Source organism: Anomaloglossus baeobatrachus, chromosome 10 (assembly GCF_048569485.1).
Source record: "Anomaloglossus baeobatrachus isolate aAnoBae1 chromosome 10, aAnoBae1.hap1, whole genome shotgun sequence".
In the NCBI taxonomy this organism is placed as follows: domain Eukaryota; kingdom Metazoa; phylum Chordata; class Amphibia; order Anura; family Aromobatidae; genus Anomaloglossus; species Anomaloglossus baeobatrachus.
Window position 1 is genome coordinate 63,297,212 of NC_134362.1, and position 25,210 is coordinate 63,322,421.

The following is a 25,210-nucleotide window of genomic DNA, read 5'->3' on the forward strand; positions in this document are numbered from 1 at the left end:
CATCAGTGACCTCGTGGTCCCAGGGACTTCTCCATTTTCTCCCAGTGCACGGACTGTCCTGCTACCTACAGTGCTCCGGCTACCGGACTCCTTTCCCTCATCCGGGAGTTCGGCCCAGTGGATCCACCTCCAGGGTCTACCCGTCCATCTGGCCCTAACAATTATACGTATTACCCCACATTACACCTTATCCTAATACACATCATATTATCAGCACTGCTTATCTTATATATTATTGCACAGGGACAGCACAATACAATTCACATGACACGTCCCAGCACAATAGTTACAAGACGCCAGACACTATTCACACTACACAACATTGAGGGGATTGGTGTCTTCAGGGTAGGAACATGACAGTCCACCACTCTTATAGCAAATATTAAGAATGCTTTTGTAAGACTAATGTTCAGGGGTGGACAATCCCTTTAAGTGTCACCCGCCTGGTGACTGCACCGCGTACACTGAACGCCCTCCCGCAGCCGCCACAATCACATGCAGATATGTAAATATTCGAGCTGCTATTCGTCCAATCAGGTGACGTACACGCCAGGACCACGCCCCTCTATATAAGCTGAGGAGGCGGCGCTGTGACCGCGCTTCCTGTGCTTTCCCCGGGCGCGCTCTCTCCGGCTCACTGCGCGGTCCCGTGTTTTGCTCTCAGAGCGAGGTGTAGTCGGGGGCGCGCCGGGCCGGAGGAGACGCATCAGTCATAACCCGGTCACGTTACAGCTCGGCGCACCGGCCCGGGGCTCCTCCGTTTCTCGTTGGGTCCGGGCGTTGCCCCCTGCTCTCTGGGGAAGATGCCTGCCGTGTCCAAGGGAGACGGGATGCGGGGCCTGGCCGTGTTTATCTCAGATATCAGGAACTGTGAGTATTCGGCAGAGCTGGGCGCATACAGCAGACATCATTACATAGCGGGGACCGTTAGTGGCGCTGGTGCCGGCAGGGGGCGCTCTTCTTATGGTGCTGTATATGTGGCTGGTGCTGGGAATTAGGGGGCACTTACATTGTAATATCCAGTGTGACCCCCGGAGAAGGGCAGGGGATGACTCCAGAGAAGGACAAGGAGTGACCCCACAGGAGGGAGTAACCCCAGAGAAGGGGTCAGGGGATGACACCCCAGAGAAAGGCAGGTGGGGGGTGACACCCTGAGAAGGTGGGGCGATCCCAGAGAAAGGCAGGTGGGGGGGGGTGACACCCTGAGAAGGTGGGGCGATCCCAGAGAAAGGCAGGTGGGGGGGGGGTGACACCCTGAGAAGGTGGGGCGATCCCAGAGAAAGGCAGGTGGGGGGGTGACACCCTGAGAAGGTGGGGCGATCCCAGAGAAAGGCAGGTGGGGGGGTGACACCCTGAGAAGGTGGGGCGATCCCAGAGAAAGGCAGGTGGGGGGGTGACACCCTGAGAAGGTGGGGCGATCCCAGAGAAAGGCAGGTGGGGGGGTGACACCCTGAGAAGGTGGGGCGATCCCAGAGAAAGGCAGGTGGGGGGGGTGACACCCTGAGAAGGTGGGGCGATCCCAGAGAAAGGCAGGTGGGGGGGGTGACACCCTGAGAAGGTGGGGCGATCCCAGAGAAAGGCAGGTGGGGGGGGTGACACCCTGAGAAGGTGGGGCGATCCCAGAGAAAGGCAGGTGGGGGGGTGACACCCTGAGAAGGTGGGGCGATCCCAGAGAAAGGCAGGTGGGGGGGTGACACCCTGAGAAGGTGGGGCGATCCCAGAGAAAGGCAGGTGGGGGGGTGACACCCTGAGAAGGTGGGGCGATCCCAGAGAAAGGCAGGTGGGGGGGTGACACCCTGAGAAGGTGGGGCGATCCCAGAGAAAGGCAGGTGGGGGGGGTGACACCCTGAGAAGGTGGGGCGATCCCAGAGAAAGGCAGGTGGGGGGGGTGACACCCTGAGAAGGTGGGGCGATCCCAGAGAAAGGCAGGTGGGGGGGGTGACACCCTGAGAAGGTGGGGCGATCCCAGAGAAAGGCAGGTGGGGGGGGTGACACCCTGAGAAGGTGGGGCGATCCCAGAGAAAGGCAGGTGGGGGGGGTGACACCCTGAGAAGGTGGGGCGATCCCAGAGAAAGGCAGGTGGGGGGGTGACACCCTGAGAAGGTGGGGCGATCCCAGAGAAAGGCAGGTGGGGGGGTGACACCCTGAGAAGGTGGGGCGATCCCAGAGAAAGGCAGGTGGGGGGGGGTGACACCCTGAGAAGGTGGGGCGATCCCAGAGAAAGGCAGGTGGGGGGGGTGACACCCTGAGAAGGTGGGGCGATCCCAGAGAAAGGCAGGTGGGGGGGGTGACACCCTGAGAAGGTGGGGCGATCCCAGAGAAAGGCAGGTGGGGGGGGTGACACCCTGAGAAGGTGGGGCGATCCCAGAGAAAGGCAGGTGGGGGGGGTGACACCCTGAGAAGGTGGGGCGATCCCAGAGAAAGGCAGGTGGGGGGGGTGACACCCTGAGAAGGTGGGGCGATCCCAGAGAAAGGCAGGTGGGGGGGGTGACACCCTGAGAAGGTGGGGCGATCCCAGAGAAAGGCAGGTGGGGGGGGTGACACCCTGAGAAGGTGGGGCGATCCCAGAGAAAGGCAGGTGGGGGGGGTGACACCCTGAGAAGGTGGGGCGATCCCAGAGAAAGGCAGGTGGGGGGTGACACCCTGAGAAGGTGGGGCAATCCCAGAGAAAGGCAGGTGGGGGGGTGACACCCTGAGAAGGTGGGGCGATCCCAGAGAAAGGCAGGTGGAGGGTGACACCCTGAGGAGGCGGGTGTGACCCCCTGAGGAGGCGGGGGTGACCCCAGAGAAAAGCAAGTGGGGGCGGTGACCCCCTGAGGAGGGGGGTGACCCCAGAGAAAAGCAAGTGGGGGGGCACCCTGAGGAGGGGGGTGACCCCAGAGAAAAGCAAGTGGGGGGAGGGTGACACCCTGAGGAGGGGGGGTGACCCCAGAGAAAAGCAAGTGGGGGGAGGGTGACACCCTGAGGAGGGGGGTGACCCCAGAGAAAAGCAAGTGGGGGGAGGGTGACACCCTGAGGAGGGGGGGTGACCCCAGAGAAAAGCAAGTGGGGGGAGGGTGACACCCTGAGGAGGGGGGTGACCCCAGAGAAAAGCAAGTGGGGGGGAGGGTGACACCCTGAGGAGGGGATGTGACCCCAGAGAAGGGCAGGTGGGGGGGTGATACCCTGAAGAGGGGGGGACACCTCAGAGAAAGGCAGGGCTGGGGGTGACCCCCCTGAGAAAGGGGTGACCTCCCCCCCCCCCCACCCCAGAGAGGGGGGAGATACCCTGAGAAGAGTGTGCTCAGAGAAGGAAGGGCAGATTGGGTGGTGATCCCAGAGAAGGGCAAGCTGGGGTGACACCCGGAGAAGAGGGCGACCCCAGAGAAGGAGGTGACACCCGGGGAAGGGCAGGCTGGGGGTGACACCCGGAGAAGAGGGCGACCCCAGAGAAGGACAGGTGGGAAGATGACTCCCTGGGAACGGTGGGCGGGGTATGTGCAGAGTGACCCCAGCCCAGTGCTATGGAGAATGGTTGGATGTAGGGGCCATGATGAGGGTACTGTGCAGATATTCCTATAGGCGCTCTGGTTTGGTGAGTGCTGTGTACACAAGATAAAACCTTTTATTTTCTGATCTGTTCTTTGATTATAGTTTTATTTGCACGTCCTCTGTATACACAGGTTATTATGTGCTGTATTGGTATAAGGTAATATTTCCAACAGTGAGGATAATAATTTACAGTAGAGTATTCTCAGCAGTGTGTGATCGCTCGCGCCGGCTCCACTGCTGGAAATGTCGGGGTCATTCTGTGAAACGCAGGCCGGGCATTGTGAATTACACAGGGATGTACGGAAATCAATAGTGAATGATCACAAGACGCATAAATCATGGATAACATCCTGATGGGCTCTGTATTTACACAGCCTCATTTGCTTCAGCCATATATCACTTGTATCTGCAGCTGGGGAAGTGGGCGATACTCCAGAGTGGGGGGCATTTGTGTTACCTGAAGGCTTGTTTGCCACACCCGCATACAGGTACTATATGGACAAAAATGTTGGGATACGTTTTAATTAAAGAAATTTTATCAGTCCCTTTGGTCTAAAGAGAAGGACCTGCGGCCCCTCGATCCCCGGGCTAGGACCTGCGGCCCCTCGATCCCCGGGCTAGGACCTGCGGCCCCTCGATCCCCGGGCTAGGACCTGCGGCCCCTCGATCCCCGGGCTAGGACCTGCGGCCCCTCGATCCCCGGGCTAGGACCTGCGGCCCCTCGATCCCCGGGCTAGGACCTGCGGCCCCTCGATCCCCGGGCTAGGACCTGCGGCCCCTCGATCCCCGGGCTAGGACCTGCGGCCCCTCGATCCCCGGGCTAGGACCTGCGGCCCCTCGATCCCCGGGCTAGGACCTGCGGCCCCTCGATCCCCGGGCTAGGACCTGCGGCCCCTCGATCCCCGGGCTAGGACCTGCGGCCCCTCAACATGCAGTCTGCCTTTACTAACATGCGACAGAACGGCTGGTGGTGCAGAGCTTAAGGGTGCTTTACACTCTGCGACATTGCTAACGATATATCATCGGGGTCATGGTGTTTGTGACGTACACCCGGCGTCGTTAGCGACATCGCAGCGTGTGACAGCTAGGAGCGACGATCTACGATCGCAAAAACGTCAAAAATCGTTGACACGTCGCTCCTTTTCATAATATCGTTGGTGGTGCATGCCGCTGGTTGTTCGTCGTTCCTGCGGCATCACACATCGCTATGTGCGACACCGCAGGAACGACGTACATCTTACCTGTGTCCACCGGCAATGTGGAAGGAAGTGGGTGGGTGAGATATTCGGCCCGCTCATCTCCGCCCCTCCGCTTCTATTGGACGGCTGCCGTGTGACGTCGCTGTGACGCCGCACGAACCGCCCCCCCTTAGAAAGGAGGCGGTTTGCCGGCCAGAGCGACGTCGCAGGGAAGGTATGTCCATGTGACGGATATTAGCGATGTTGTGCGCCACGGGCAGCGATTTGCCCGTGACGCACAACCGACGGGGGCGGGTACGCTCGCTAGCTATATCGATAGCGATATCGCAGCGTGTAAAGTGCCCTTTACTGATCCCATGCTTTAATTGGAGCCACCAGGGTAACAAGGGCCTTCATGACATTTCTTGCCTCCTAAATCTTCCCCATCACCTGTCACTAATAGTATTGGGAAGTGGAATGAACTGCAGTAACTCAGCCACGAAGTGGAGATCACCCGGGTCACCAAGTTCCTGGGTGGAAAGTCAGCGTCAATCTCCAGAGTTCACCCCCTTTGACATTTAACGTCAGTACAAAACTGTGTCCCCGTTAGGAGCTTCATGTCGGGGCAACTGCATGCAGCCTTACATCACCAAGCGCACCACCTCTGGACCAGGCAGTGACGGATCACACTTCTTTATCTGGTGACTGATGGAGGAGTCTGGTTTTGGTAATTGGCAGCTGTACGTCACCTGCCCGACCGCATTGGCAGATGTAAAGTTTGATGAAGGAGGTATAATTCTATGGGCTAGTTTTTCAGGAATTGACCTCTGCCCCTTAATTCCAGTGAAGGATGATCGTACAACTTTAGCATACAAAACATTTTTGACAATTGTAGCTTCCAACTTTGTGGGAACAGTTTGGATCAGACCCACTTCTACTCCCCAGGACTGTGCTCAATGCACGAGTCCATAAAGACATTGGTGGGTGTGGACGAACATGACCGGATTCATAGAGCTCGGATCTCCGCTCCATCCAAGAAGATTGTGAGCCCAGTTATCTCCAGTATTGGTGTCTGACCTCACAAATGTTCGTATGAATGAATGAGAAAACATTCCCACAGATGTCTCTCAAATCTTGTAGAAGGTTTTCTCAAAAGAGGAAGATGTTACAGCTGCAAAGGAGTTTGAGCAGTGATACTGGGATGGTGTAAAGATAGGTAGGTGTCCATATATTGGAAGTAGTGATGCTGCAGCTATGTAATTATAGATACAACTTAACTTTGCTACCCCCAGTATTGGATCAGATGGACAGCAGTGTGAGTGACCTCTTTTTACTTAAGCACCACTGGTATCTCTAGTATTAGATCAGATAGAAACGGGGGTAGCAGTAATAGCAGCTTCTTCCTACTTCCGCACCCCTGGTATATCCATTATTAGATCAGATAGGAAAGGGGGGTAGCAGTAATAGCAGCTTCTTCCTACCTCAGCACCCCTGGTATCTCCATTATTAGATCAGATAGATACGGGGGTAGCAGTAATAGCAACCTCTTCCTACCTCAGCACCACTGGTATCTGCATTATTAGATCAGATAGAAAAGAGGGTAGCAGTAATAGCAGCCTCTTCCTACCTCAGCACCCCTTGTAGCTCCATTATTAGATCAGATAGGGTGGGTAGCAGTAATAGCAGCACCCGTGGAATCTCCAGTATTCAATCAGGGTGGACAACAGTGTCAGCAGCCTCTTCTTACGTCAGCTGCCCTGGTTATCTGCCTTATTAGATCAGATTGACAGGATGGACAGCAGTGTGAACAGTCTCTTCTTACCACAGCTCCCTTGGTATCTCTAGTATTAGATCAGCTATACTGGATGGACAGCAGTGTAAGCAGCCTCTTCTTACCGCACCACCCCTGGTTAAAATATTCAAGTTGCAATGATACAGCCAGTGTGCGATTCGTGCTGCTTGTGGTTTGGGCATCATGAACCTGCTGTCTAGTTCCCTTTTAAGGCAAAGTGTAACGGTCATGTGTGTGTCTTGGCTGGCCTACTAATCAAAAAAAGGTGCTAGAGAGGTTTGCAGGCTCGTGATCTGGTTACTGAGGACTACCTAGTGACCACTGGAAGAGCAACAAATCTAAGTGACCCCCCATTAAACAAAACTACACGGCTCAATATCTTGATTTTTGGGGTCAAGATGTCCAGAAACACAGTTTGTTGAAATGAATGTGCCAAGGATATGAAAATGAAAGTGTTTCTTCAGTAATGTCATTTAATTTCCCAATATCTTCCATCCCACTGGAGACGGACACCCCAGAAATTAAGTGGCTTATCACATATAAGTGGAAGGACAATGCTATTTGCTCTCACCACAGAGCTCAGAAGAGGAGGGGAGCCATTTTTATTTTGTAGATTTTGCTTTTTGAACACCTTTTCACATTTGTAAAGCCCCCTATGGTACAGGAACAGCAGAAATAATGAGACATTGCTCAATGAATTGATATAGAGGAATGCTGGATAATTTTGTATGGGATTTTTCTCTTGTCTAACTTAATGTGGTAACGTGGTCAGTATTAATATAAAAAGAATGACCTGCACAACCTCTAGGTGTGAACAGGTGCACACTGAAAATTCAACAACGTTACAAAAATATATACAGCAGCACTCTAAAAAGCTAAAATATGCAAACATTGAATATAGGAATGTTGGCACTGCATTACTGCTATTGGGAAAAAATGAGATACTTAGTCTACAACTTGGCCAATTTGTGTAAGCCCAACAGCCAACGACAAGGCGGATCTTTCCAATAGCAGTAATGCAGTGCCAAAATGCATATATTCAGTGTTTCCATATTAGCTTTTCAGTGTGCTGCTGTACACATTTTTGTAACTTTGTTGAATTTTCAGTGTGCACCTGTTCACACCTAGTACACACGTCTACATGGATAGTGCCCTGGACTTAGTACACACATCAACATGATGGTACCTTGGGCACTTCCTACACACGTCTGTATGGGGTCTGTGTAGCAGTACCTTGTAGAGGGGTTGGCATGCTACCATTCCCATGTATTATGGACATCCCTTGTACTTGCAGTTGATCATCATGTCCTCACTACATTGGGCCCTGCCCTTCCTCAGTAGTTGCCTATTAGCGATCTATGAAAGCTATTCTGTTTTTTTGCACATGGTACTTCAGTCGACATCATCACTTCAGTCCATATACAGAGACTGGAGTAACAGTGGAGAAACCGGCGCTGGACCCGGGGAAGATGAGTATCTGCGCTGTTCATTTTAAATGTATACAATCATTTGGGGCAATATATTTTTAAAGGGCAAAGCCCCTTCAAGTCGCCTTGGAAATGGATCAGGGCCTTATCTGTGCCGATGTCTTTTGAGAGATGTAGTAGTCAGCATATTTGGTGCAAAAGTGACAGGGACTGGCCCAATGTTGACTAGATTGTTATACGTAGGGGTCAACGTGGGGTGCACAGTGTCATTTCAATGCAAAAAATGCAGGATTGCCTCAAAATGCGTTTGAGTCATAACCATGCAGATTATTGGAGTGTTGTTTAAAAAAAAAAAGCAGTGCTCCAATTCTATTTAATCTCTGGCTTCTTCAAGGCCCCCAAAAGTTATAGGGGGCAATTCCCTCTCCTGTCTTGATGAGGGGATGGGATTTTGGAGCGGATACTCATGATTCATTAATCTGCTGGAATAAGATTTGTGGTGTAGCAAATACCACTGCATGCCATGAATTTGATGAGCGGGGGGTCGTCATTCCCCCGTCTTGCCACCAACTCTGCCCACCTTGTCAGAGCTGGGGCCAGAATTGCAAGAGAACGCCAGAAGTCAATTTTTTTTTTTTTCTTTTACCTGGCAAAGTGATGCAGCACAAAAATATGGAGACTCCAAAAAAAAAAAAATTATATATATATATATATATATATATATATATATATATATATATATATATATATATATATATATATATATATGTAAATTTATTTTTTTTTTTTACATTTGGCACCAAAGCTTTGACGGATTTCCTCCACATTCTCCAATGCATCTAAGGGGGTCAAAGTAGCGAATGATGCTGTTTTTGGGTAATACATTAGTGGATATATCAATTATTCTGGGCTGCCATTAAAATTTACAAAATCGTTAAAAAAAAAAACAAACCCCAAAACTTTGAAAATAGATAATTTCTGTAAGGCGAGCGACTTGTGTTTTTTTTTTTTTCTTTTTTTTTTTTTTTTTTTTTTTGTGGTCCGCACTGGAATTCCAGGCTCCAAATTTTTTGGACAGCAACTTCCACAGGGGATGACTAATGGTGTGTATTGCCTGATCCGCCCTCCAGGGGCGCCACCGTGGGTGTTTATTTTCCATGGAATGGAAGTTTAAATTTAAAATGTTACCATGGAAGAAAGAAAAGAGGCAATAACAAAAAGGAAAGAACAGAATATAAAGATAAAAATGTAGTAACGTGTAAGGAAAAATACTCTAATTTGACACAAAGCGAATGTATGCTAGGTATAACTTACTAAGCAAAGTCAATAAAAAAAACACAAAAAATCTGACTAAAGGGGACCCCAACTGTAACTTATTAGTAAATTAATGCCTGTAGTATAAATTCAGTCAATTTGCACCAAAACTGTTATTTAAAAAAAAAAAAAATTACAGGAAAAAATACTGCAGTATAAATTGACTACGGCTACAACGGTAATCAGTACGAATGTCGAAAGGCTGTGCAAACAAGGGGAAAAAATGCAGAAAAAAAATTAAACCTAAATTCAAATAAGTGACCTGTTATCACTTACACAGCAGCAACGCAGATCAGCTGTGCACAGGAGGACTGCTAGTCTCAGGGCAGATCGGTGGTGGGAGCGTAGAGATGAGATGTGCAGAGCGCTGGGTGGAATAGGAGTGTCTAAATTTGGCTTAATTAAGTCTCTACAGACTCGGTGGAGCCGATCACCACTATCCACCATTGTATCCAGCACAAAAACTGGTTAAAGTGGCAAAAACGCTACAATCGCTCGTCAGATTTCATACCCTCTTTGGCGTTGAAGATTCATTAAGATTTTCATTTTTGTTTTTTTTTTTCTCTAGGAATGTGGGAAAAAAACTTAATCTCTTGTATCTGTGATTTTCATGGCCAATGTATCAAAGATTTTACACCAGAAAACTGACAAAACGCTTCAAAAGGTTGAAATATGTTGCATCTGTTGGTGTTTTCGTGCCAGTTTGAATTAGCTCCTCCAAAATTGGAGGACCTGGGACAGGGCATGGCTGCCCCTGCTCGTTGACTCCAGGAAAAGTCCTGGCATTTACTTCAGTCCCCGACTGACAGCATTTGTGGCTTCACACCACTGTGAAGACATGATAGATTCAGTAAAGCGGACACCGTTGTTTTTTTTAATTATTTTGTAACTTAAGCTGGGTTCACACTAAGCGACAACGACGTCGCTGTTACGTCACCATTTTCTGTGACGTAACAGCGACCTAGTAAGTCGCTGTTATGATCGCTGCTTAGCTGTCAAACACATCAGACGCAGCAGCGATCATAACGTCGCTACATGTGCAGAGAGCAGGGAGCTGCACACACTGCTTAACGCTGGCTCCTTGCTCTCCTAGCTACAGTACACATCGGGTTAATTACCCGATGTGTACTGCAGCCACATGTGCAGAGAGCTGGGAGCCGGCGCTGGCAGCGTGAGAGCGGTGGAGGCTGGTAACGAAGGTAAATATCGGGTAACACCTTGGTTACCCGATGTTTACCTTGGTTACAGCTTACCGCAGCTGTCAGACGCCGGCTCCTGCTGCCTGCACATTCAGGATTGTTGCTCTCTCGCTGTCACACACAGCGATGTGTGCTTATCAGCGCTAGAGCAACAATAAAAAAACGAACCAGCACTGTGTGTAACGAGCAGCGATCTCACAGCAGGGGCCAGATCGCTGCTCAGTGTCACACACAGCGAGATCGCTAATGAGGTCACTGCTGCATCACAAAAAATGTGACTCAGCAGCGATCTCGCTGTGTGTGAAGCACCCCTTAACAATGCCCATGAAAAAAGGCAACTCTGTAATTATCTTATCACACAAATCTGCTTCTTTCTCTGCCGGAATTGATCAGTCATTATCAGAATTCTCAATTCTGAGAATTCTGTTTTCAGGGAAGACTTTACTGAGATAGGAGATGGCCGTTAGTGCAGATGAGATTCTATGATGGGAGGAGGAGCTAGTCAAAGCTCTGCCCCTCACTCTTCTATCTACATGGCAGTTGGTGCTGATGAGATTCTATGTAGATAGAAGAGTGAGTAGGGGCCGAGCTTTGACTAGCTCCTCCTCCCATCATAGAATCTCATCTGCACCAGCTGCCATCTCCTTTCTTAGAATCTCATGGTAAAGACTTTCCTATTTCTATGTAGATAGAAGAGGGAGCGGAGCTCTTACTAGCTCCTCCCTCTGCCTTCAGCTCCTCCCATCATAGAATCTCATCAGCACCAACTGCCATCTCCTATGTAGATAGAAGAGGGAGGAGGGAGTGGCGCTCTGACTAGCTCCTCCCATCATCCTAAAATCTCAGCACCAACTGCCATCTCTTATGTAGATAGGAGGGTGTGGAGCTCTGATTAGCTTGTCCCATTATCTTAGAATCTCATCAGCACCAACTGCCATCTCCTATGTGGATAGGAGAGGATGGAGCTCTTACTCTAGCTCCTCCCATCCTAGAATCTCATCAGCACCAACTGCCATCTCCTGTGTGGATAGAAGAGGGAGGAGGGGGTGGAGCTGTGACTTTAGCTCCTCCCTCTGCCTCTAGCTCCTCCCGTCCTAGAATCTCATCAGCACCAACTGCCTTCTCCTGTGTGGATAGAAGAGGGAGGAGGGGGTGGAGCTGTGATTTTAGCTCCTCTTGTCCTAGAATCTCATCAGCACCAACTGCCATCTCCTATCTGAGTAATGGGAAAGTCTTCACCTTGAGATTCTATGTATATAGAAGAGGGCGGAGGGGGCTCTAGCTCCTCCTATTGTCATAGACTCTCATCAGCACCAACTGTCACCTCCTATCTCAGTAATGGGAAAGTCTTCGCTGAATACTGATTTTACCTTTGAATTGAGAATTCTGATATTGACTGATCAATTCTACCAGAGAAAGAAGCAGATTTATCTGATATAATATATTACATAGTTGCTTATTTTCATCCGTACTATTGATTTTATGAATTAAAAATTAAGGCCACCTTCTCGCTTTGTGGCGTGACCTTGACATATCATCCTGCAGCCCTTCGTTATATCTTAATGAATTGGCCCATAGATTTGTGGGGGTAGTTTTGATCTCTCATCAAAAACTAATCGGTTTCCATAATTTTTTATTTTACTTGTTTTTTGGCAAAAAAATAATCAAAATAATCGGGCTTAACGTTGCCTTTACTCGGTCATAGTGTCCTTAGACACGGTGACTCCTTATGATGTGTATGTATGTGTATATCATGGAGAAACCTTTTCATCCATGATGTGTCATCTGTCTGGAGGGGATACATTGAGCATAATTAGCTGTTCTGTAGAAATGTATTTGTTCTGTTGTAAGGCCTGTAATGTCCTGTACGCTTGATTTATTCCTGATGATGATCCCACTCTACTGGTTAAAACAGTTTTTTATTTTGGATTTCTGAGTTTCTATCTACAGATGTATAACATTGTGATATGAGGATACTTATTGGTGCCAAGAGCCCTCGTGTAATGAAATTCTCTTATGACAATTGCGCTGTAAAAGTAGTGAAATAACTGGCCATCCCATCTAGAAATTAGGCTTGCTGTACTTTGAATGGTATGTGCTTTATCAGTAGGAGACTATCATAGCAGGACTAAATGTCACGTGCATGGCAGTCAGGCTAGTCTGTGTAACCCCGCCTCCATCACTGATTGGCAGTTTGCTGACAATTCAGTGTACACAAGTTGCAGCTGCTCATGGGTGTTGGTGGGGATATACATACCCCTACTACATCTACAGCAGAGAAAACAGGGATTTTATCAAAACTGCACCCAGTAAGTGAAACATCCCAGGAATCAGGGTCTCTGCCCCTACATTATGCTTCTCTCTCACATTTAATGGGAAAAACCTTCTGAACGATTTCTTTTAATTTCACAGCAGTTTTACCCCTCCTTGCATTCAATTAAAGAGGTTATCCCGTTACAACCATCTTTAGCCCTGCCTCTCCGTTGCTGCTCCTGTGTTTTGGCTATGGCTGTGATGTCACATCGTCAAGCACTGCAGTCAATCACTGAGCTCAGTTACTCTGCTTTGATGTAGGGAGAACAAGCTCAAGGATTGACTGCAGTGTTGTCTTCACTGCAGCTAATCAAAGACTGTGGCCATAACTGGATTTGGAAAAGCTAAGGGTGAAGATCTGAGGTCGTGGGTTGTATTAATCATTTAGGCAGGTTAACCGTGCAACAGTATATATTTACAATAGTCCTTATGCTCCTTGAGACGATGGATGTCAACAATAGTCTTTAGGATGGTTTCTGAAATCCAGAAGACTGGATTCCGGAATCATCCTAAGGACTATTGTTTATAACAAACGACGGGTATCAACAATAGTCCTTAGTTCGTTCATGGCACCAGGACCTGGCCACAACAACATATCTTCCCTCGCTGACCAAACATGTGGCTTATTGTCCTCAGTTTCCTGAGATCAGCTCCCTGCATGGGCAGAAATTCGCACCAAGCCCAATCTCTTTAGACATTTTTTTTCATGGAACTCAAAGTATGAAGGAGGGCAGTCTCCTGCCAGTCAGCAGGTTTGTGTACCGGGGGCCCCATGCAGTGGGGAACAATACACACAATCCCCCACTAGATGCAGGACAATTAATCCTACTGCAGGCCTGACTACATTAGTCCATGGAGGCCAACTAGGATACACACCTTTACAACCCCTTCCCCCTTCAAATTGTGCACCTTAACCTGACAATCAAACAACACAACAATAAGATTAATGTAACCGGTGCCATGCAAAGTCCAAATCCCTTACAGCGGGGGGGGGGGGGGGGGGGAGGGGGGCTCCACTCTACATCTGTTTGTCCAATAGTCTTTAGTCCACAGCCAGCTCCTCAGTCAGTAAAACTGTTTAAGGGGAACCTGTCACCACTTTTTTGGCGTTTCTTACCGTTAGGTAAGTATTATAAAGTGTTTTTTTTTTATGTTCTCACAGTGGCCTGGGCTCTTATATACAGCATGTTAGAATGCTGTATATAGGAGCCCAGTGTTGGTGGCTGCAGTTTATACGCCAAAAAAGTGGTGACAGGTTCCCTTTTAAACATCGTTGAGCCTATGGGTTAAAAAGAGTTGAAACTGGACAACTCCTTTTAAGAGGAAAATTCCTGCAAATCCTTCACTGCATCAGTGCAGTTTTCAGGACATGCCTTTATTTTTCACTCCCTTTTGTGAATAGGATCCCATTACTACCATTCCCTACAGTCTAAGGCCTTGTGCGCACTACGCGTTTTTGCCGCGTTTTTAGCGGCGTTTTTTACCGCGTTTTTGTGCTGAAAACGCAGTGGCATTGCTTCCCCAGCAATGTCAATGGGTTTTCAGAAGTGCTGTCCTCACACAGCGTTTTTTTTTTAGCTGCGTTTTTGTGGTGACCACAAAAACGCAGCATGTCAATTATTTCTGCGTTTTCCACTGCGTTTTTCACTCATTGAATTCAATGAGATGTTAAAAACGCAATGAAAAACGCATATAGCCGCGTTTCTATGACTAAAAACGCAGCTATAAACGCAAGGGGTGGGTACTACAGTGACGTGTACAGGAAGAGGATTCCTTCTGTTGGTAAACACAGAAGCATGAATCCTCCCGGTACCGTCACCGCTGCTTCCACCTCCCGTCCTGTGCATGTCAGCTCCGTGCGGCGCCATGTCTGGGCGGGAGGTGGAGGCAGCGGCGAAAACCAAAGTGAACAGTAGAAAAAAAAAAGTCATATATACTCACCTGTCTGCAGGGTCCGGGTGCCATGCCCGCTCCCATCTCCTCCCGGTACCGCCGCTCTGGCTGTGTGCAGTCTCCCCGGGGCAGGACCTTGCTTGCAGAACCTGGCGCTGATCACCTGATGCAGTCACCTGACGCATCAGCTGATCGTAGTCTCGCCGGCTTTTTCGTGTCCGGCCGGCTATCAGCTGATCCTGCCGTCAGGGGACTTCATCAGCTGATTACCGGCAGCTCCTGCCGCGATCGGACGGGATCAGACTCCTGTCCAATCGATCGCTCCAGGAGCTGCCGGTAATCAGCACAGCACATAAGTGAGTATTATTTTTTTTTTTTGCACCGATGCATCTGCTGATTGTATAATCGGCTTTTATACAATCAGCTGATGTGTGATGTGATTCAGGCACTTGATCCGGACACATCATCTGATCGCTTTGCCTTCCAGCAAACCGATCAGATGATATTGGATCCGGATTGGACGGCGCGGGACCCTGACCCAGGATTACTGCGGAGGGGGGGTTCTTTATTTCAATAAAGATGGAGTCACTAATTGTGTTGTGTTTTATTTCTGGGGTGGCTGCGGACTGCAATTCGCAGTGGGGGTGCCCAGAAAGCATGGGCACCCTGCACTGTGGATTCCAATCCCCAGCTGCCTAGTTGTACCCGGCTGGACTCAAAAATTAGGCGAAGCCCACGTCATTTTTTTTTTTTTAATTATTTCATGAAATAATTAAAAAAAAAGGGCTTCTCTATATTTTTGGTTCCCAGCCGGGTACAAATAGGCAGCTGGGGGTTGGGGGCAGCCCGTACCTGCCTGCTGTACCCGGCTAGCATACAAAAATATGGCGAAGCCCATGTCATTTTTTTTTTTCTTTTTGGGCAAAAAACTGCATACAGTCCTGGATGGAGGATGCTGAGCTTTGTGGTTCTGCAGCTGCTGTCTGCTCTCCTGCATACACTAGTGAATGGAGGATGCTGAGACTTGTAGTTCTGCAGCTGCTGTCTGCTCTCCTGCATACACTAGTGAATGGAGGATGCTGAGACTTGTAGTTCTGCAGCTGCTGTCTGCTCTCCTGCATACACTAGTGAATGGAGGATGCTGAGACTTGTAGTTCTGCAGCTGCTGTCTGCTCTCCTGCATACACTAGTGAATGGAGGATGCTGAGACTTGTAGTTCTGCAGCTGCTGTCTGCTCTCCTGCATACACTAGTGAATGGAGGATGCTGAGACTTGTAGTTCTGCAGCTGCTGTCTGCTCTCCTGCATACACTAGTGAATGGAGGATGCTGAGACTTGTAGTTCTGCAGCTGCTCTCCTGCATACACTAGTGAATGGAGGATGCTGAGACTTGTAGTTCTGCAGCTGCTGTCTGCTCTCCTGCATACACTAGTGAATGGAGGATGCTAAGACTTGTAGTTCTGCAGCTGCTGTCTGCTCTCCTGCGTACACTAGTGAATGGAGGATGCTGAGACTTGTAGTTCTGCAGCTGCTGTCTGCTCTCCTGCGTACACTAGTGAATGGAGGATGCTGAGACTTGTAGTTCTGCAGCTGCTGTCTGCTCTCCTGCGTACACTAGTGAATGGAGGATGCTGAGACTTGTAGTTCTGAAGCTGCTGTCTGCTCTCCTGCGTACACTAGTGAATGGAGGATGCTGAGCCTTGTAGTTCTGCAGCTGCTGTCTGCTCTCCTGCATACACTAGTTCTGCAGCTGTCTGCTCTCCTGCATACAATGAACATTTTGAAGAAGGAAATGACATCAGACCTTTTTTTTTTTCATCAACAATCTTTAATGGCATTGTGCACTGATTAAAAACGCAGTGAGTAAAAACGCAGCAAAAAAACGCACCAAATCGCGGCAAAAACGCATGCGTTTTTGCCGCGTTTTTTAGCCGCGGGTGCGTTTTTTTTAGACAAAAACGCACATAAAAACGCAGCGTGAAAAACGTCTAGTGCGCACATACCCTAAATCTGGTCATTATGGGGTTGATACAGGGTTGATGACTCGTGACAGCAGATTTTGATGGTTCACTTATGGGGTGTCCCCCACACCTCTCTGTAGTCGGAGCAGAGTGTATAACACAACGCTGGTGTAACAAGGCCTTTCTGTTCCATTAAATATTCTGACTCATGAAGCATGTTGTAATCCCAGATTAGAGAACCTAAACCTCTGCATTATATCCTCGCTGACCTGACGCCTGTCTGTGTGAGGACCAAGCTCCGGCCTTCAAAAACCTGGCAGTCTTCCAGGCCAGACCTTGACCTTCCAGAGCCTTGCGTCTTTTTTTTTTTTTTTTTTTACATTTTTGTTGGTAAATTGCTTCTTTTACCTATTTAGATGTGTTATTGGGATAGGTTGTCTTGCTTTTAGCGGTGTGACCCAACTCTAATCCTTTAGGTTCTCATAGCAGCTCCCACATATGCCCAAATATTCGAGAAAATCCAACTTTCCATTGTTACTTTGATTCCATCATCATGTGGCCTCTGCATGGTGCTGCTATACGACTCCATATTATCTGCCAGAGGCGGAATATTGGCTCCGTAATTTCGCGAGATGGGACAGCTTTATTTTCCTGTGTAATGGGGTCGTCTTGCCCTTAGCTTGATGATCGCTCTCCAATGCTGAAAGTGGAGATCACTGGGTCTCTGGAGCATCGGAGGGCGCAGGACCCCCAGATCAAGCCGATTTCAGAGCGTTACTTCCCATTTTGCATGTTAGCGCATCCTTGCATCGAAGCTCAACCCCTTTTTAAGGTGGCTGGTAACTCATCCTTGCATCGAAGCGGAACCCCTTTTGAGGTGGCCGGTAACTCATTCTTGCATCGAAGCTGAACCCCTTTTGAGGTGGCTGGTAACGCATCTTTGCATCGAAGCTGAACCCCTTTTGAGGTGGCTGGTAACTCATCCTTGCATCGAAGCTCAACCCCTTTTTAAGGTGACCGGTAACGCATCCTTGCATTGAAGCTGATCCCCTTTTGAGGTGGCCGGTAACTCATTCTTGCATCGAAGCTGAACCCCTTTTGAGGTGGCCGGTAACTCATCCTTGCATTGAAGCTGAACCCCTTTTGAGGTGGCCGGTAACTCATCCTTGCATGGAAGCTGAACCCCTTTTGAGGTGGCCGGTAACTCATCCTTGCATCGAAGCTGAACCCCTTTTGAGGTGGCCGGTAACGCATCCTTGCATCGAAGCTGAACCCCTTTTGAGGTGGCCGGTAACGCATCCTTGCATCGAAGCTGAACCCCTTTTGAGGTGGCCGGTAACGCATCCTTGCATCGAAGCTGAACCCCTTTTGAGGTGGCCGGTAACGCATCCTTGCATCGAAGCTGAACCCCTTTTGAGGTGGCCGGTAACGCATCCTTGCATCGGAGCTGAACCCCTTTTGAGGTGGCCGGTAACGCATCCTTGCATCGAAGCTGAACCCCTTTCTGTTTTTGAGCACAGAGGATGATACATTGTCAAGTCTCTAGTTTCTTACAAGCATTTTTCAATTTTTCCAATTTTAATAAGCTGAGACAACCCCTAAAATGAAATGTGTGAATCGGTAAGGGACAATATCAGTACACCCCCATATAAGATTTGTGGCCCACAGAGGTACAGTATGGACCTATAGCCGTCCGAATCTGCACTCATGTATATCATGTCTTCTGTATTTATAGATTTAGTGCCTGATCCGCTGTAAAACCACATATAGCCGTACACTACAGATTGTGGATGGCTGAAAATGGCGAATACTGTACGGTGGGGTTTGAGAAGGAAAACAGTCGGTTCTTGAAGTTTAGTGTTGGAAGCAGGGTAAACGGGCAAGTATAGGGATTGGAATGATTGAGGCCATGATCCCTATTATGCTAAATGTTGCGTTTTTTTTCCAGTACATTTTTCGTGTTTTTGTGCAAATTTTGCAGGACAAGAAAAGTGGATGTGATGTCATGAAAACTCCCACCCACAATGATTTTAAAGATTTTTTTTTTTCTCCCTTTTTTGTTTCTATAAGGAGACAAAAAAAAATTGCAATTACATTGTATTTTTTCAAAGAGAATGTGCAACGGAGTCAAATGTCCAGTGTTTTCTTTTCTTATTCCTTCTGCTCTCCTGAATACTATTTATTATTACAGTGAAACCTTGGATTACGAGCATAATTGGTTCCGGGACTGAGCTCTTAAACCAAGTTACTCTTATATCAAAGCAAATTTACCCATAGGATATAATTGAAATTCAGACAATTTGTTCCACAACCCAAAAATATTTACTGTATGTATATAAACTTATTACAGTAATATAAAATAATGTAGTGTTCATATAACATATATTAAAGTACACTAATACAAAATACTATACAGCACAGTAAAAAAATGTATAATACAAATTAAACTGCAGATTAGCTTACCGTAGAGTTGTTGGTGTGCGGGGAGGTACAGTATAAGCAATGTGCTGTACTGGTTATCAGAAAGAAAGTACAATACTATATCCACAAATGCAAATTGATAGAAATGGTGTATATTATATACTGTAATGTGCAAATGTATACAGTAAACAGTACATATGGACAGAAAGTTACTGTCAGAGCGCGGAGAAAGGACGGAACCGGAAGTGTGCACAGTGAGTATTTGCTCTTATTACAAAGCATTGCTCTTAAACCAAGTTACAAATTTTTAAAAAGCTTTGCTTGTCTTGCAAAACGCGCTCAAACCAAGTTACTCTTAATCCAAGGTTCCACTGTGTGTATATATATATATATACACCAAAGTAAAAGTAGTGGACAACCTCATAAAAAAATATATATATATATATATATATATATATATATATATATATATATATATATATATATATATATATATATATATATATATATATATATATATATATATATATATATATATATTTTTTTTTATGAGGTTGTCCACTACTTTTACTTTGGTGTATCCTTAGGATAGGTCATCAATGTCTGATCAGACGGTGGCCGACACCCTGAACCCTCGCCGATCAGCCTATTTCCTGAGCTGCCCCGTCAACTGGTAGTGGCTCTGGCTGGGTACTGCACATGTGCAACCCATTCAAATCAATAACAGGCAGATGTGCAGTACCCGCCGCTATCAGAAGACGGGGAAGCTTTGAAAATGAGCGTTTCCAGCCACCGCTAGCACCTAGAAAAGCTCATTGGTGGGATGTGGGGTGTCTAACCCCGGCCGATCAGACATTGATGACCTATCCTAATGATAGGCCACCATTGTAATTAGTGGACAACCTCCCTTAAATCTGCCATAAGGTTCCAGTGAGTTGTGTGTTTGTTTTTTTTTTTTTGTTTGTTTTTTTTTTTTTTAATTTTTTACTTAAAGATAATTTTAATGCCCTACACCATAGGGTAATTCTGAAGAGTAGCTTATTGCTACATCCTCCAGTGGATCTGAGTCATGTCCCGTAAGTAAAGACCATAAAAATTAGCAATAAATAAAATTGCCCCATATCTCTGGTACTGTATAAATGGATTTAACAAGACAAAAGAACAATCCTCAGGGGAGCAGTGGGCATAAAGTGAGCCAGAACTGTTCACCTTTTCCCTGGTGACGGGTCCTGATTTAGAGCGGAATCTCAATATCTTGCACTAAAAAAAAAAAAAAAAAAAAAAGTGCTACCTAAATTTTGCACCATAAAGAATAAATTGCATAAAGTAAATAACCCAAAAAAGAATCAGTGTGGACTTCAAATATGTATTTTGGTGTAGTCAGTGCAATAAAAAGCAGAAGAAATGCAGCACTTTTGCACATGGAAATGTGACCCGACATGGGCCACATTGTGATGGTTAGATGACGAGGTCAGTTGCAGGTTTTTTGGGCTGTTCCAGCTCTGCAGTGGATATTTCCTACCAAAAGTGGCCAAAGGAAAGACAACTGGTGAACCAGCGATGGGCTCAGAAAGCCCACGGCTCAGTGGTCCCCATGTCTGGTCCAGTCCCACAGATGCACTAATTGGCTATGATATTACTGAAGCTTTAGACCACGTGGTATATCACAGCTTCATTTACTGTAGACCCATGATGACCCAGTTATTTACTGAATAGCCCATGACGTGTGCATCACAACTTGGCCACTGATGAATGATGGTGGCCTGGAGTGATAAATCTGAGTTTCTCTGTACATGGACAGCCATGTACATTTACGATTTCTTGGAGACGTAATGGTACCACTATGAGAAGACAGGCTGGTGGAGAAAATGTGGTGCTCCGGGCAACGTCCTGCTGTGAGGCCTGGGTCCTGACCTTCTCTGGATGTTATGTTGACACAAGTAGACCCCTTTGTAGCAGGAATATTACTGATTAGCAGTAGTCTTCGTACGCAGCAGGCTGATGCCCTTGGGTAGGATTGGTTTTAAGAACATGGCAAAGAGTTCAAGGTCACAACTTGTCTCCAAATCTGTCTCCCATGGTGGCCGGATGTGCTAGTAATGTTTCCATGGGTGGTATGAGTGGGGTGTGGACATTATCAGGGGGGTAGTTTTGGGATTCCAGCAGGCTGGTGTATTTGGCTGCTTGTATGTTGGCGCTATGTGCAGTGACCTAGCCCGGTGTGACTGGATAGCTCCATATCAGCAGTGCAGTAACTGGAGACCCTGAAGATCTGGCCGAGAATAGAATAAAGGAGCCCGCGGCCATACAATAGACTCTGAACACGTAATCTACATCCACCAGTCAGCAAACGTGTCAGCTCCATTCTTCTGCCACTGACGAGAACAATTATGGGATATTTGCATAAATCCTCATAAATCATTCCAATTTCCCCTGTAACCACTGGCAGCAGAGAAAAATATGGTGCGCAGTCTAATAGGAGTAATTTATGAGAGCACTATATCATTAACCTGTTCTGGAGCCACATTTGCATGGTTGATTGGCATTACCTGCTGCCAGGGCTGCTGTACCCTGATGAAGCCGGGCTGATCAGATCATAAAGTACAGCATGTCCTACTTTACAGGCAAGCACATGGAGAACCATGCAGAGATGCAGACACCAGGGATATTGTCTATACTGCAGAGCTGCATGGCTGCCCCACTGCCCGCTGACCTTCACTGGCCGCAGTGCCCGCTGACCTTCACTGGCCGCAGTGCCCGCTGACCTTCACTGGCCGCAGTGCCCGCTGACCTTCACTGGCCGCAGTGCCCGCTGACCTTCACTGGCCGCAGTGCCCGCTGACCTTCACTGGCCGCAGTGCCCGCTGACCTTCACTGGCCGCAGTGCCCGCTGACCTTCACTGGCCGCAGTGCCCGCTGACCTTCACTGGCCGCAGTGCCCGCTGACCTTCACTGGCCGCAGTGCCCGCTGACCTTCACTGGCCGCAGTGCCCGCTGACCTTCACTGGCCGCAGTGCCCGCTGACCCTTCACTGGCCGCAGTGCCCGCTGACCATTTATAGTTCTTAAATCTAGGACCTAATTAGCCCTGGCCTGCGCTTGCCGCATTGATAATAATGTGATCAGCTTATCAATATTGGATTCCATTCACTAAAAATATTAAAGCGGACCAGGTCAAAAGGGACCAGTTATTGTCCCTCTGTTCCCCTGGGTCTTCTGTTTTTTTTTTTTTTTGTTTGTTTTTTTTTTTATACTGAAGTCTTCCATATGGTTCCAGAGATATGGGCCTTGTAAATTTTAAAGGGAACCTGTCAAGTCCATCTGCCCTCCAACCCGTCTGCATTGATACCTGTATTCCCAAATTCCCTCCCTAACCAGCCCCGTATTCACTAATATGAATGTTTATAAAAACAACTTATAAACCTCGCTGTCCCTATGCTAATTAGGTCCTTGATTAGTTGAGGGGTCGTTAGTTCCCCAGTCTCTTCAGCCTTTTTTCACATTTTATCACTTGTGATAACATTTCCACGTGCCAGTGTAATCACCAGCTCCTGAAAATCTTGCACATGCGCGGCTCATTTCGGTTGCGTCAGTGCAACTTTGAAGCCGGGTGTGCTCTTCCCGGCACTGTGCAAGACCAGACGTTCAGTAGATGTGTACATGAGCCGTCTTCTAAGTTTCTGGTCATGCGCAGTGCGCCAAATGAAGCAAGGAAGCGTCCACCCGGCTTCTGAAGCGCACTGATGCGGCCGTAATAAACCTTGCGCATGCGCGAGATTTCCATTGTGGCATGGCTTCCGAAATCTCTTCCAGCCAAAGTGGCTCTTCAAAATTCAAATAGTGCTCCTTCTCTTCCGAGCCCTACTGTGCACCTCATACAGTAGTTTTGCACCACATATGGGGGTATCTGCATACGCAGGAGAAATTATACAACATATTGTATGGTACCCTTTTACAAATGAAAAATTTGGGGTTAAAGCAACATTTTTTGAGTCAGGCTCTTTGCTATATATTATGCTGATCTCAGTTAAAATCGCACAATCTGGCTGACAGACACTCGCTTTATCTGTTCCCAATTAAAAATCTAAAAGTATGGGATATAGAGAAAGTATGATCACAGCATCAGCCTACGGTCACACATCTGTGCAAGCTGCACCAGCTGGAGAAACTACATATATATAATTATTTCTGGTATCATTCTAGGAAAGCCTCATGCGCACGCTGCATCTTTTGTTGCATTATTCGTGTGCAGTTTTAGTATCAAAATTGCATGCATTTCCTTCCCTAGGGATTTAAGTTTTTCTGTCTGCACGTTGCAGCTTTTTTTTTTTTTTTTTTTGGGTGTCCACAAAGGTGCAGCATGTCAATTTTTTTCTGCATTTTTGACAGCACTCTCGAGCCCTTCCAGGCATAGATTTGACTTAAAAAAATAAAAAAAAAAAACCACATTGGGCAAAAAGACATGCATTTTTTGGATGCGTTTTTGCCGCGAGTGTAGTGTTTTTGGGCCAAAAACGTGCATCTTTGTGGTCACCACAAAGGTACAGCATGCACAGTTTTTTTTTTCTGAATGCCCACCCTTTTTTTTTTGTCATTGATGCAAATAGGTCTGAACATTATTTATTTATTTATTTTTTTTTTAATTTTTCATTTATTCTTAACCTTTTTGCATAATTTAGAAGCTGATGACTCTGATGGAACATTGCAATACAGGGTCTGTCCTCTGTTTCATCCGCGTCTCAGATCCCTATGGCCAAGTCTAATCTGTAAAATGGAAGAGAACAGGACCGGCTCTAAGTCTTGGGGATCAGACACAAAGACCCGTTATTAAAACTAGTGTGTAGATCAATGTCTTGTCCGAAAAACAACATGGATACAAACATCTAATAAAACACAGTTTATTAGTGGAGCTGGCCCTCCTTAAAGGGACACAATCACCAGGATTTTTGTATATAACCTAAAGCCAGTGCTATACTGGCACTATCAGGCTGATTCTATACATTCCTGTAGTGGGCAGCTCGGATGTTTTAGGTTTTGAAATCTAAAAGTAAAGTTTCTAAAATAATCAGCTTCTTGAGTGACAGCAGCTGAGGATCAGATAATATCTGGGGGTATTCATAGTTATCCCCTCCCCCTGTTAGAATTGGCATAAGCAGTATACAATTGATTTAACTATTCACTAGCAGGACCTGTGGGGAGGTCATACCCATGTGACCAGAAGGGACGGGGCCTCAGCCAACAAATGTTGCTCCCTGGTATCAGCTTTGTTGGCTGAGGCCCCGTTCTTCTGGTCACATGGGTATGACCTCACACAGGTCCTGCTAGTGAATAGTTAAATCAATTGTATACTGCTTATGCCAATTTTAACAGGGGGAGGGGATAACTATGAATACCCCCAGATATTATCTGCTCCTCAGCTGCTGTCACTCAAGAAGCTGCCGATTTTATAAACTTTACGTTCTTGGATTTCAAAACCTAAAACATCTGAGCTGACCACTACAGGTATGTATAGACTCAGCCTGATAGTGCCAGTATAGCACTGGCTTTAGCTTTATATACGAATATTCCTGGTGATTGGTTCCCTTTAACACTAGAAGTCCCAGAGAGGGGTCATTTAACATTTCTACCATTGGAACCCTATGGAGCTCAAAATTCCTGGGACTTCTAGTGTTAAAGCAAAGATATTTAAATGCAGATTAAGGAGTTAAACTCCATTTAGTGGAACAGCAGTGATGGAGTAAATGATATATTCTCAGTTGCCGTTCACTATACAGCGAGTGCCCTGTAATCACTCCCCGGACTTTGATTGACAGCTTGCTCTGCCCAGAAGGCTGTCAGATAATGTGCAGGGGAGGGAGAACAGCACTTTCCTCTTTTCCAAGGTCTCCTCTGACCCTAGTATAGAGCGAAAAGACATTGCATCTACTTTATCCACTTACTGGTGTAGTACTCCATGTGTGATCCAAAGATGTAATAGAACGACAGGCAGAAAAATAGAATCTGAAATGTCCCCGTGTCCTGAGCACATGAGTGCTAACACTGCGCTGGAGCAGAAAATGCAATTACACCCCGCTGCCTTGTAGCAGTACCAATCATAAATGGCATTGGACAGCACATTACTGCGCCACGCTCGTCTTCAGGATGTTCCCGCCAGCTAGGACTTCAATCTTTCTCTTTCTTGTA

At 47.2% G+C, this 25,210-nt stretch overlaps 1 protein-coding gene across 4 annotated transcripts in view; it reads left to right on the top strand.

The window, feature by feature from the left end:
* The first annotated feature begins 621 nt into the window (after window positions 1–621).
* The window catches only part of AP2A2 (adaptor related protein complex 2 subunit alpha 2), a 163,722-nt gene continuing 139,133 nt past the window's right edge, over window positions 622–25,210 (top strand). For 2 of the 4 annotated variants that reach the window (XM_075326943.1, XM_075326944.1), the window contains exon 1: window positions 626–870. In XM_075326943.1, coding sequence (XP_075183058.1) covers window positions 804–870 — 67 coding nt within the window. In that variant the 5' untranslated portion in view covers window positions 626–803. Of the gene's footprint in view, window positions 871–25,210 lie in introns of all 4 variants that reach the window. The other 2 variants (XM_075326941.1, XM_075326942.1) reach the window with 2 other exon arrangements.